The sequence below is a fragment of the Ranitomeya imitator genome, chromosome 4, assembly GCF_032444005.1.
Source record: "Ranitomeya imitator isolate aRanImi1 chromosome 4, aRanImi1.pri, whole genome shotgun sequence".
NCBI lineage: Eukaryota > Metazoa > Chordata > Amphibia > Anura > Dendrobatidae > Ranitomeya > Ranitomeya imitator.
In genome coordinates this window covers 643,432,438-643,447,067 of record NC_091285.1, presented here as the reverse complement: position 1 = coordinate 643,447,067, position 14,630 = coordinate 643,432,438, and the positions used below count along the sequence as shown (strand labels likewise).

Here is a 14,630-nt window from a genome sequence, read left to right as displayed (position 1 = left end):
CAAATTTCCTCAGCTTATCAGCCGCCCCTGCTCCCCTAGGGTGTTGCATGGTGGGCAAGCAGAGGAACTCCACAAAGTAATCCTGATTGTGATTGCAGATAAACCAAGCTCTAGCTTCAGGTCCTGTATAATATTATACTGTACGTCAAAGGGGGTCACAGGGCTGGCAGACAGTAATAATGAGGGTCACAGGGTGGTTGTTCAGATGTTTACTCAGGCTCTATATAACTGAACGGGCTCTCAGTCCACACACAGGGAGGTCAGCAGGAAGGGGGTTAATTCCCAGTTTTATGGTGCTGCTAAACGAAGCGGCTGTATGACAGGGGAGGCACAGGGCCCAATATTTCAGGGCACACACCGCACCACCCCCCCAGTTCCTTATTTGCGTGTTCTCCTTCCAAGCAGCACCGCAGGTATATGAGGCACTGCTCCCTTTGCTGTTAGGGAGCGTGCTATGCTAATGTCCGCCACTCCCGTGGGCACCGCTGTCCCCCTCAGGTCTCCCAACCTCCGTGCACAAGCACAGCTCTCACCGCTGCGATCCTGCTTCCGTTCGCCCCGACGAGAAGAGAGCCCGGCTTCAGCAGGAGACGGCGCCGCGTCCTGTGTCCTGGAGCGCGCGCACCGAAGATGGCCGCCACTGCACGTGGATCCTCCCGGCCTCTCTGTCCCTGCAGCTCCCGCCGCCTCAGATCACTACGGCAGCCGTCCGGAGGGCTCACAAGGTTCCTCTAAGTGTGGGGTCTCAGCCCCTGTCGGTTCTGTTTGCGGGGATGAGATATATGTGGCAGGATTGAATCAGGATGTATGGAGCTCTTACTCAGTGCGTCCTTCTTCTCCGGCTACATAGCCACGCCCCCCCCGAATATTGTTTTTGAAATGTTTGCCAAGCGTCATTGGAGTCAATGGGAGTAGAAATGAATGAATATGTTCGAAACCGATCATCAAACATAAATTCGACACAAATAGGGTACCAGTATGGCAAATTCACATTCGGCGTCCGATTCCGAACATATTCACTCAACTCTAATCACAATCTTCTATGAGATGGATCTTCTATCATGGAACTTTTTTTTTCCCTAAGGTAAATGCTTGTTCGCAGCGTAGTTGCCCTGCGGAGGGCGAGTAAAGAACAGTTTATTCTTCAAAAACAAATTGCAGCCGGAGGGACAGGAGTTAAGTGTTAAGAGTTAACTTTGTGCACCATGGTATCTTTCTTGTGCGTTAGTTCTTTGATGGTTATATCTATAAATGTAAGACCGTGCACTTGGGCCGAGTTAAAAAAAAAAAGTACAACTATGTACTTTATAATAAAACCTTGAGTAAAAATGGCAACGTAAAAGACTTGGGGATATTGGTAGATAACAAAGTGACCAATGCCAGGCAGCTGCGGCCAAGGCAAATAAAATCCTGGGATGCAATAAAATAGGACCGATGCTCATGACAAGGACATTGTTTTGCCTCCGTTCAAGTCACTAGTGCGGCCACACTTAGATACTGTGTACAACTTTGGTCTCCGGTGTATACGAAGAACATACAGGTGCTTCTCGGAAAATTAGAATATCATCAAAAGTTAATTTATTTCAGTTCTTCAATACAAAAAGTGAAACTCATATATTATATAGAGTCATTACAAAGAGTGATCTATTTCACGTGTTTATTTCTGTTAATGTTGATGATTATGGCTTACAGCCAATGACAGCCCAAAAGTCATTATCTCAATAAATTTGAATAATTAACAAAACACCTGCAAAGGCTTCCTAAGTGTTTAAAAATGTCCCTGTCATGATCCAGGCCGAGGGTTTGCTTCTTATTTCTCCCTGGTAAGGTCATGCAGGGGTTAACCTCTGCCTCGTTTTGGGTGCTGTGTAGCTATTTCAGTCTGCTGTGGCCTGCAGAGCAATGTCAGTGATAGTTCATGCTTCCAGGCTAGAGCAGCTGACCCCTTGATACCGTGTTTGTCCTCTACCAGTGTACTCTGTTCCCGTGACTTCCCTTTCCTGCCTTCCCGCTTTGTTTTAGTATTCGCTCCCTGTTCTCAGACCTCTTGGTATGTGACCTGGCTTGGCTTCTGACCTGTTTTACTGTCTCTCGTCTCGCTTATATCTACTCCCGTCTGGCTCTAACTTCTGGCTTGTATTTGACCACGTGTATTGCTGTGATCTCTGGTACTTCTTGTCCTGACGGTTTCTGACTCTGCTCGTCTGACCACTCTTTCTCCACTTGGTGGCGCTTGTGCTTCTGCTCAGTGGTGTTATGCTTGTGTGCAGCCTCTCTTCCCTCACCAGCATCCCATGCTGGAAATTGCGCTATACTACACTGCAGCAGCATTACAGTCCCTTAGTATGTTTCAGTAGCTCCACAATCATGGGGAAGACTGCTGACTTGACAGATGTCCAGAAGGCAGTCACTGACACACTCCACAAGGATGGCAAGACACAAAAGGGCATTGCTAAAGAAGCCGGCTGTTCACAGATTGCTGTATCTAAGCAAATTAGTGGAAGGAAAAAGTGCGGTAGAAAAAGGTGCACAAGCAACCGGGATAACCGCAGCCTTGAAAGGATTGTTAAAGGGACACTGTCACCTGAATTTGGAGGGAACAATCTTCAGCCATGGAGGCGGGGTTTGGGGGTTTTTGATTCACCCTTTCCTTACCCGCTGGCTGCATGCTGGCTGCAATATTGGATTGAAGTTCATTCTCTGTCCTCCATAGTACACGCCTGCACAAGGTAATCTTGCCTTGCGCAGGTGTGTACTATGGAGGACAGAGAATGAACTTCAATCCAATATTGCAGCCACCATGCAGCCAGCGGGTAAGGAAAGGGTGAATCAAAAACCCCAAAACCCCGCCTCCATGGCTGAAGATTGTTCCCTCCAAATTCAGGTGACAGTGTCCCTTTAAGAAAAGGCCATTCAAAAATTTAGGGGAGATTCACAAGGAGTGGACTGCTGCTGGAGTCATTGCTTCAAGAGCCGCCACACACAGACGTATCCAGGACATGGGCTACAAGTGTTGCATCTAATATGATTTTCAATTTTGTATTAAAGAACTAAAATGAATTAACTTTTTGTTGATATTCTAATTTTGTAAGTAGCACCTGTGTGCGCAGAGAAGAGCAACCAAGATTATAAAGGGAATATAATAAGTCATTTATAATATAAAGGGAATAGGAAGACAGGTTCCCAAATGTAGGATTAAATTTGGTAAAACAAATGCTTAGGGGCGACCGAACTACAATATACAAATGACTCCCATATCTACAACCATTTTAGCATGGTCCATAAGTGGTCTAATATATTTGTTACACAACACTGAAATAACTGCAAGAAAGAAAAGTTGTGGAATTATGGAAATGGAAGGATCAGTAGAAATGTTAATGTAGACATGTTACCCCCTTTCCAGGCTATAAACATCTGCCCCCAGGTGTCGGCTTTCCCTCTGATGGTTAACAAAATTATTCGGGAGCCCACGCCATTTTGTTAAGAAAAATAATCTTTTAATAATTAAATACATGTCCAGTAATTTGCACACACACTGTACTAATTGTATTTGTCACTGACATCTATATATCTACCGATTCTATATGTATTTACTGTATGTAATCCATCTGTTCTATCCTGTCCACTCCTGCATTGATTTTACAGTACACGGCACATGAATTGCCGGCTTTTCTTTTATCTATGTATGTAATGTAATATATACAGTGCGTGTGTGTATATATATATATATATATATATATATATATATACACACAGTGGGGCAAAAAAGTATTTAGTCAGTCAGCAATAGTGCAAGTTCCACCACTTAAAAAGATGAGAGGCGTCTGTAATTTACATCATAGGTAGAACTAAACTATGGGAGACAAACTGAGAAAAAAAAATCCAGAAAATCACATTTTCTGTTTTGTTAACATTTTATTTGCATATTATGGTGAAAAATAAGTATTTGGTCAGAAACAAAATTTCATCTCAATACTTTGTAATATATCCTTTGTTGGCAATGACAGAGGTCAAACGTTTTCTGTAAGTCTTCACAAGGTTGCCACACACTGTTGTTGGTATGTTGGCCCATTCCTCCATGCAGATCTCCTCTAGAGCAGTGATGTTTTTGGCTTTTCGCTTGGCAACACGGACTTTCAACTCCCTCCAAAGGTTTTCTATAGGGTTGAGATCTGGAGACTGGCTAGGCCACTCCAGGACCTTGAAATGCTTCTTACGAAGCCACTCCTTTGTTGCCCTGGCGGTGTGCTTTGGATCATTGTCATGTTGAAAGACCCAGCCACGTTTCATCTTCAATGCCCTTGCTGATGGAAGGAGGTTTGCACTCAAAATCTCACGATACATGGCCCCATTCATTCTTTCATGTACCCGGATCAGTCGTCCTGGCCCCTTTGCAGAGAAACAGTCCCAAAGCATGATGTTTCCACCACCATGCTTTACAGTAGGTATGGTGTTTGATGGATGCAACTCAGTATTCTTTTTCCTCCAAACACGACAAGTTGTGTTTCTACCAAACAGTTCCAGTTTGGTTTCATCAGACCATAGGACATTCTCCCAAAACTCCTCTGGATCATCCAAATGCTCTCTAGCAAACTTCAGATGGGCCCGGACATGTACTGGCTTAAGCAGTGGGACACGTCTGGCACTGCAGGATCTGAGTCCATGGTGGCGTAGTGTGTTACTTATGGTAGGCCTTGTTACATTGGTCCCAGCTCTCTGCAGTTCATTCACTAGGTCCCCCCGCGTGGTTCTGGGATTTTTGCTCACCGTTCTTGTGATCATTCTGACCCCACGGGGTGGGATTTTGCGTGGAGCCCCAGATCGATGGAGATTATCAGTGGTCTTGTATGTCTTCCATTTTCTAATTATTGCTCCCACTGTTGATTTCTTCACTCCAAGCTGGTTGGCTATTGCAGATTCAGTCTTCCCAGCCTGGTGCAGGGCTACAATTTTGTTTCTGGTGTCCTTTGACAGCTCTTTGGTCTTCACCATAGTGGAGTTTGGAGTCAGACTGTTTGAGGGTGTGCACAGGTGTCTTTTTATACTGATAACAAGTTTAAACAGGTGCCATTACTACAGGTAATGAGTGGAGGAAAGAGGAGACTCTTAAAGAAGAAGTTACAGGTCTGTGAGAGCCAGAAATCTTGATTGTTTGTTTCTGACCAAATACTTATTTTCCACCATAATATGCAAATAAAATGTTAAAAAAAAACAGACAATGTGATTTTCTGGATTTTTTTTTTCTCAGTTTGTCTCCCATAGTTGAGTTCTACCTATGATGTAAATTACAGACGCCTCTCATCTTTTTAAGTGGTGGAACTTGCACTATTGCTGACTGACTAAATACTTTTTTGCCCCACTGTGTGTGTGTGTGTGTGTGTGTGTATATATATATATACATATACATAATTGTCTAAGGGTCACTTCCGTCTGTCTGTCCTTCTGTAACGGTTATTCGTTCGCTGATTGGTCTCTGCAGCTACCTGTCATGGCTGCCATGACCAATCAGCGACGCGCACAGTCCGGAAGAAAATGGCCGCTCCTTACTCCCCGCACTCCCTGCCCGGCGCCCGCATACACCCCTCCAGTCTGCCCTCACACAGGGTTAATGGCAGCAGTAACGGACCGCGGTGTAATGCAGTCCGTTACTGCTGCTATTAACCCTGTGTGACCAAGTTTTTTAGTATTGACGCAGCCTATGCAGCATCAATAGTAAAAACATCGAATGTTAAAAATAATAAAAAAATTAAAAAATGATTATATACTCACCTACGCAGCCTTTCCCCCTCCTCGCGATGCAACCGGCACATTCCAGTCGCACGGATGGTCTGGCAGAAGGACCTGCCATGACGTTACGGTCATGTGACCGCAACGTCATCACAAGTCCTGTGCGCCTGCACGACAAGGACCTTGCCGCTTGCAATGGAGCGGTCCCGGGAGCATGGCGAGGAGCGGCAAAGGCGGCGGATGGTGAGTATAGCAGGACTTCCAACGGGCCTTCGGAAGGTGAGTATATGTTTATTTTTTTTTATTGCTCTATACTACGTGGCTCTATGCTGGGCAATATACTACGTGGCTGGGCAATATAGTACGTGGCTGGGCAATATACTACGTGGCTGGGCAATATACTACGTGGACATGCATATTCTAGAATACCCGATGCGTTAGAATCGGGCCACCATCTAGTGTACTTATAAAAAGAAAAATCAGACAAACTGAAAATTTTGCAGTGGTCTCTTAATTTTTGCCAGTGCTGAATATATCTATGTATTCTATGTGTATATTTCTATTCTATCTATTATATTCTAACCTGTCAGTGTGATTTTACTGTATGCAGCACATGAATTGCCGCTTTTCAAAGGACACCGGTGCGTAAAAATCAGACAGCACTCGTATGGTCCGTGTGGTGTACGATTTTTTTTTCACACCCATTGACTTCTATTGCACGATGCGATCCGATTTCCGATTACAATTGCACAACGATCGTGATCCGATCCGAGCAGGAAAAAAAAAACGCAGATGAACACAGGATGATAGAACAACATTGGTCCAAACGCAGTCTGATTTTTTTTTTTTTATCTGATTATTTCATCGCAAGTGGAAATGAGCCCTATCATAACTCCTGCACCCAGTAAACTTAGTGGCACATCACTGGAATTGCGGTCTAGGCCCCGACATCAGATGAGGTAGCAAAAACCTGCTGATACATTCCCTTTAATTGATAATCAGATAAAGCTTAAAAGTGGCAATTGAATAGGAATTTACTAATCTAACATATGTGCTTGGATCTAGCTATTATGTCCTATTGTAGGTGCCCTTCCCCTGCAGTAATGTAATATGGTGCTCACAGCCTGGCCATTGTGTCCCCTTACAGTGTGGCCATTGTGTCCCCATACATAATAGATGACTGTCACCTGATCTGACAGCCTTCATCAGACATGGTCCAGAGATGCCTAAGGCCGCCGTCACACATGCGAGTTTTACGGACGTAAGAGCGCAGAATCTACGTCCGTAAAACTCGCAAAAAATACGGCACAATTATTCTCTATGCCCCTGCTCCTATTTGCCGTATTTTACTGATCAGTATTATACGGCTTTCTACGGCCGTACAAAATCGCAGCATGCTGCGTTTGTCACCGTACTGCGCAAGAAATACGCCAATGAAAGTCTATGGAAGCGTGAAAAATACGGATTACACACGGACAAGCAGTGTGACTTGCGAGAAATACGCAGCGCTGTTAGAGAGAAAAGCCGGTAATTCAGTGCGGTGTACAGTAAAATCACACTGACAGCTTCCAGTCCAATAGATATAATAAATGTGTACACATAGAATAGGTATATATATATATATATATGTCAGTGAGACACATATATGTATATATATTAATATTTATTCCAGCGCTATACAGCTTGAAAGCCGGTAATTCAATTACCGGCTTTTTCTTTCTCCTTCATAAAACCCGACATGATTTGAGACATGGTTTACATACAGTAAACCATGTCTTCTCTCCATTTTTTTTGCAGATTCCACACTACTAATGTCAGTAGTGTGTATCTGCAAAATTTGGCCGTTCTAGCTCTTAAAATAAAGGGTTAAATGGCGGAAAAAATTGGCGTGGGCTCCGGCGCAATTTTCTCCGCCAGAGTAGTAAAGCCAGTGACTGAGGGCAGATATTAATAGCCTGGAGAGGGTCCACGGTTATTGGCCCCCCCCTGGCTACAAATATCTGCCCCCAGCCACCCCAGAAAAGGCACATCTGGAAGATGCGCCTATTCTGGCACTTGGCCACTCTCTTCCCATTCCCGTGTAGCGGTGGGATATGGGGTAATGAAGGGTTAATGCCACCTTGCTATTGTAAGGTGACATTAAGCCTAATTAATAATGGAGAGGCGTCAATTATGACACCTATCCATTATTAATCCAATTGTAGTGAAGGGTTAAATAAAACACAAACACATTCTTTAAAATTATTTTAATGAAATAAAAACAATGGTTGTTGTAGTATTTTATTCAACGCCCAATCCAGTCACTGAAGACCCTCGTTCTGTGAGTAAAGAAACATAATAAACCAACAATATACTTACCCTCCGCAGATCTGTAACGTCCAACGATGTAAATCCTTCTGAAGGGGTTAAAACATTTTGCAGCAAGGAGCTGTGCTAATGCAGGCTGCTCCTCCTCGCTGCAAAACCCCAGGGAATGAGGCTAAAAATAGATCAATGATCTATATTTAGCATCATTTGCGGTGAGGCGCCCTCTGCTGGCTGTTCATAGATCGTGGGAAATTACCTAGAAAGCTCCCTGGCTTTCTAGGTAATTTCCCACGATCTATGAACAGCCAGCAGAGGGCGCCTCACCGCAAATGATGCTAAATATAGATCATTGATCTATTTTTAGCCTCATTCCCTGGGGTTTTGCAGCGAGGAGCAGCCTGCATTAGCACAGCTCCTTGCTGCAAAATGTTTTAACCCCTTCAGAAGGATTTACATCGTTGGACGTTACAGATCTGCGGAGGGTAAGTATATTGTTGGTTTATTATGTTTCTTTACTCACAGAACGAGGGTCTTCAGTGACTGGATTGGGTGTTGAATAAAATACTACAACAACCATTGTTTTTATTTCATTAAAATAATTTTAAAGAATGTGTTTGTGTTTTATTTAACCCTTCACTACAATTGGATTAATAATGGATAGGTGTCATAATTGACGCCTCTCCATTATTAATTAGGCTTAATGTCACCTTACAATAGCAAGGTGGCATTAACCCTTCATTACCCCATATCCCACCGGGAATGGGAAGAGAGTGGCCAAGTGCCAGAATAGGCGCATCTTCCAGATGTGCCTGTTCTGGGGTGGCTGGGGGCAGATATTTTTAGCCAGGGGGGGGCCAATAACCGTGGACCCTCTCCAGGCTATTAATATCTGCCCTCAGTCACTGGCTTTACTACTCTGGCGGAGAAAATTGCGCGGGAGCCCACGCCAATTTTTTCCGCCAGTTAACCCTTTATTTTAAGAGCTAGAACGGCCAAATTTTGCAGATACACACTACTGACATTAGTAGTGTGGAATCTGCAAAAAAAATGGAGAGAAGACATGGTTTACTGTATGTAAACCATGTCTCAAATCATGTCGGGTTTTATGAAGGAGAAAGAAAAAGCCGGTAATTGAATTACCGGCTTTCAAGCTGTATAGCGCTGGAATAAGTATTAATATATATACATATATGTGTCTACTGACATATATATATATATATATATATATATATATATATATTCTTTTCTTTTTGGGACACATGGATCACTTCTATAGCGGTATGTTGGTTTTGCAAGCCTGCGAGAAAACCACGCAGTACGGATGCCATACGGATTACATACGGAGGATGCCATGCGCAAAAAACGCTGACACAGCCTGCCTACGGAGGAGCAACGGACCATTTTTTTGGGGACTTTTCAGCGTATTACGGCCGTAATATACGGACCGTATTGTTTTACGCTGTGTGTGACGCCGGCCTTATGTCTGCCTGATCTCAAACAATGGTAGGAAACTGCCTTTGAAATTATTGCTAACGGTGGGCTTGTGACACAGGTAGAGGGGGCTTGTGGCGACTTCTAAATTGCAATGACTCAAGGGAGGAACGTTTTCATAAAATGAATGGGAAGATTTGGCCAAAAGTCAACAAACTACTTAGGCTCTCATTTACGCAAAGTTTTTTGACAGTCGAGGGTCCACAAAAAATAAACTGAGATGCGTGTTTTTATCCAGGTACCCAATGGACCTGCAAAATAAAAAAAAGGATAGCAAATGGCTGTCATATCTGTGTCATTCTGGAGCTGTCCATATTTTTTACTGTATAATGGGGGGGAGAGAAGCTTGGATTTTTATTTCTGCAAATGAGAAAATCTGATGCTGCGCTGAAGGTTAACACTAATACATGGACCAAAAATGGATCTGATCCAGCACATTGATGAGAACTGGACTGATGTCTATACAAGGTCTAACTCATTATTCATCCTGTACAGTCAGTCATCGAAAAAAAATATATAGCGACACCAAAGCAAATAATAAAAAAAAAGTTTTATTGTGCAAAGTCGAAAAACCATACAGAAAAGATATAAATTGGGCATTGACATAATTCTACCGAATATTACAATCAATATTGCATTTATACCTGCTCTGAAAGCCATGAAAACAAAACTAAAATTTCTGAATTGCTGTTTTTTTTTTTTTTTTTCCATTCCTCTCCCCAAAAAACGTATTTTTTTTTTCAATACCATTCTGGCCCAAAAATGAGGTTGTCCCTCAAAAAAGCACAAAAGTGGTTTTAAAAAACACCGTAATTAAAAAAGAAAATGAAATCAAATAAAAAAATTGCTGTTGCCTCAATGCCCAAAGTAGCTGCGTTCCTAAAGGGTTAATCTTCTCGACTTCCATCATTATTGGAAGTGCTATTAAAAGTCTTTCCATTATTCTGTCCAACCGACAGACGAAGGTGGAATTCACCGCTCTTCCCTCCTGAATCTCTGTAAAGTTCCCTCTGTTTCTACTTTTGGTGTTTGCAGATTTATATTTTAAAAAAAGAAATGTGGAAACAATCAACAAGTAGACTCATCGCTGCTTCCAGGATCGGCTCCATGAATCCTTGGTAAGAGGTTCTCGATGGACCCGTCTTCGCTTTTGATTTTGCCTCACTTCCAAGAGACCCTCAGGCCATAGATTGATATTTTCGGACTCTAGAGCCAACGTTATGTTTTACTTACGGGCATGTTGGCATTCTCAACACCTAAACGTTCCCATAGGGAATAATGGAGATACATGGGATTGTTATTGTTTTTTATGGATAGAATTCAGGTTTATGGCTGAATTTACCCATCGGTATAGAAAATAAAACCAGATATTTTAATAGCAGACTACAAGGTATCTTCCGTAATGTAGATCCAAACAGATCGGTGTTCACCTTGGAGATTTTGGTAATTTTGAACCTCCGGAGTTTGGATCGACCTCCAGATTAAAGCTCATCCAAGTCCTGCTCTGAGCTTCGTCCTTGGCCTTCATATGATTAAATATAGAATAATATAAATATTCATTCTACCTATTGCACAGCAGCATGTGACCCCGGGTATCAGTGGCGGGGGTCTTTGGCTCTGGCATTTCCATTAGTGTCTCTAGTGGTCTTATTGGTAGTGTCTGGCTGGGCTCAGTTCAGCCGAATTCCTGTTTTTTGCTGTATCCAGTCAATATAGCGGGTCACTCGGGTGTAAACTCCGGGCTTGTCCTTTATCCCGCACCCTTCACCCCAGCTGATGACGCCGATAAGGTGCATACGGCCGTTTATCGGGCACACAAGTGGCCCCCCAGAATCACCCTGCAGGGAAGGAAAACAAAATGAATATGCCAGAAATCATGGACTACTTTAGGATGAATTCTGGCTGCTTTCTTTCTAAAACAGCGCCACTCTTGTCCACAGGATGTATGCGGTATTGCAGCTCAGACCCATTTACAATAATGAAACAAAGATGCAGTTCCAGACACAACCCACGGTCAGATGTGGCTCTGTTTCTAGAAGAAAGCAGCCATTCTTTAAAATTCTGATTTTTCAATTTTTGATATCACTTTCTATATAAAAAAAAATCTGAAATCTTGACATTTTCAACGAGGCCTAATATTAGGCTGATACTTCCTGTTCTGTACAGGTGAGAGACAGGATTACAATGGCAGATAACAGAGGAGATGTTACATCTTTCCTCCTCTTCCTTTCTGTACCCAGATTACGGCATGTTCAGAATAGACTTCTACACAAATAGGGTCTAAGCCATTCTCACACTTTGGAAGTAGGGTTCTAATATTACGCCTAGTGACCAGTGTGAAAATTGCAAGTTATTTTTTTTATATAGATAGTGATATAAAAACATATTATCAAAAATATGTAAAATATATATTTAATATAAAAATTAAACAATATTTCATTTTCAGATTAAACATTACTATTAACAGATGTCTCACATTTATGGACATTTATAAGATGCCTGTATTTAAATAAATTAATCATGAAACCTCTTACTATACAGCTGCCAGATCCAGTGTTTAGGGAGCTGTGTACAATGGCTTGTATCCAACTGGAGTGGATTGTGAGGAGGAGGGATCTCAATGCTCCTCCCAAATGTCCTGTTCAGTTGGATGCCAGGCACCGTGTACAACGGTCTAAACTTTGATGTAAGCAGCTTAACTTTTTCCATGTTTCACGGCTGAGATACTTGAATACTGAAAATGTCAATAGCAAATATATCCCAGGCTTTTAAGGATATTGTAAGGGGACATATGGCCACCGTGAGGATTTCTACAAACATTATGGAATTTTCTTCCATTTTTGGAGTGTAAGTATTACTGAATGCTTTGACCATTCAAAGCGCAGTCACCTGGCAGGCATCGTCCTGGTTCATCGTGTCACCGGCGCACAACATGTTTGCAGTCACCGTCCTGTCCGCCAGTTGTTCAGGGGTGCAGAGCTTGTCAGGATACAGCCTCACACGACCTTCTTTAAGTTGGTCAGACATGAGTGGAGAATCTGAAGGGAGATGTGTGAAGAGATAAGATAATTGGTAAAGGTCATAGAAGACATGGAATACAAAGACCCCTGAGAGCTTATGTGATATCTAGTAATACCTTTTAATCCTCAGATTCCCATATTTATCATATTAATTTGCATTCAATCAGTTATTGCAATACAAATTATACTAAATACAGTTGGAAATGGTTGGTTGAATATGAAAAATACAATTTTTTTTTCTAAATGCCAAATGTGATTCTTAAGCAGGAAATGGGGGCGCTGTTTCATTGAAATGTATAGAAAATAGTCTCCACCCACTATGGTGAAAAGTGGTACTGCAATAACCAATATTGAAGATTGTGAGGTCAGCCTTATATATTTTTATATTATTTTATGTGGTTACATTATTTTATTTTGTATCATGTCTCATTAGACTTTATAATCTATCATATGTTTGATCAATCTTCATACATTTCCTTTTAATGCTTTAATAGCAACCGTTCCATACATAGAGCGAGACAATTGTGAGTCCTACAGAGGTTGTGGACTGTTTCCTCTCATTGATTTTTCCTTACTATGTGCATGTTTCCCAAATCCTGAGATTTCACATTCTGTCCAGTCTGACAGCGTCTGGTCCTTGACAGGCATACATGCTGGCCGGGCGCTGTCGGTCTCCATAGAGCAGGATCCAGATGAAGACTTGAGCTTTAGAAGAGCTGTACCAGAAGATATATAACAAATGTGTTACCAAACTATGCAATCATATATTAATATACTGAGGAGCAGACAGTCATAACCATGAGTGTACGCAGAGGACACCATTGTTAGGGTCTTCTGCCAAGCAAGGTGATCCTTGACGAATGCTAAGAGGTGGAAAAACGAGCAGAAGTCATGTCCAGTCATCGGGACCGAAACAGCTGTTGTAGTTGACCAAACCCACCAATTTCAGCAGCGCTGGCCATGTCTGATGTGCGTGGTGGTCTCCTGACCTTTTCCCGATAGATGATGTGCTTGGAAAGAAGAGTCAGTGGTGGTATCAGAAGATCCCCAGGATCAATATGTGCCGAAAAAACCTATCAATATGTCATGACATAGACGTCTTTCACACATCCAATTTTCTCGCACTTGCTCTACCCGTGTTTTTTTAGAAATAGAACCCACACCCAAACTAGTCTATGGTGCTGTTCACATCTCTACTTTTTTGCAGACCAAGTGTCCACACCAAAAAAAAAAAGAGAAAAAGAACCTATGTCCATGGTTGGGTCAAGTCGGAGGGTCAGTGAAAAACTTGGTTAGCACGCTACTGGCAACTTAGACTATGTGCCCACAATGTCTTCTTCTGGCGGATTCTGGGGCCTAATAAACGCTGAAAAGAATGAATACGACTCCCTGTGCACATGTTGTGTTTTTTTTCGAAAGCCGTGAAGAGGCTAAAACAAGTGACCGCCGGTCAATTTTTATATGTTATATATGGAATAAAAACATTTTTCAAAAATGCCGACAGCAAAGCCATCGCAAAAGACAGCCAAAGAGGCATCAACCTAGCCAAATCAGATTTCTTGACTTGCACTGATGAGGGGCAACAGCTCCCCAAACATGTGTCTGCAAATTGAGATTTTGGTTTGGATTTTATCCCAAGTCATGTGGCAATCAAAATAAAAAAATTCACATAATACACCGCCAGCATTTTCCCGAAGCGTCTTCTGCAGGTTCGCGGGCGTCTACAATCGTGTTCACATACCCTAAGAAACATCCTAGTGTTCTCCAATTTCACTTACTGTTTTAGTTTATGTGCACATGTCTTTTTGATACACTGCTTTTCCCGAATAGTCTTCTTTTGGATCGTTTTTAACAGAACACATTCACAGTAAGTCGTTTTGACCTTGCTGTGCATTATGTTAATTTTTTTTTGTATGGTTTTTTTTTGCTCCTGAAAAAGATGCCATGTACATATATCTTTTTAGGAGAGGCATGAGAAACCTCTATAATTATTTTTTGCATGCAAGAAAAAAATGATATGACAAGGTAAGGAGACTTATAGGCCATGCAATGCTCCTCTAGAAAATTAAATACATTTAATTTAAG

The 14,630-nt window shown here is 42.2% G+C and overlaps 1 protein-coding gene across 1 annotated transcript in view; it reads right to left on the bottom strand.

Moving 5' to 3' along the window:
* Positions 1-10,060: 10,060 nt before the first annotated feature.
* Positions 10,061-14,630, bottom strand: part of PLAT (plasminogen activator, tissue type) — a 47,582-nt gene continuing 43,012 nt past the window's right edge. The window contains exons 13-15 of the mRNA XM_069766910.1: positions 13,121-13,261; positions 12,415-12,563; positions 10,061-11,363 (exon numbers count right to left, since the gene is read on the bottom strand). Coding sequence (XP_069623011.1) covers positions 11,196-11,363; positions 12,415-12,563; positions 13,121-13,261 — 458 coding nt within the window. The 3' untranslated portion in view covers positions 10,061-11,195. The remainder of the gene's footprint in view (positions 11,364-12,414; positions 12,564-13,120; positions 13,262-14,630) is intronic.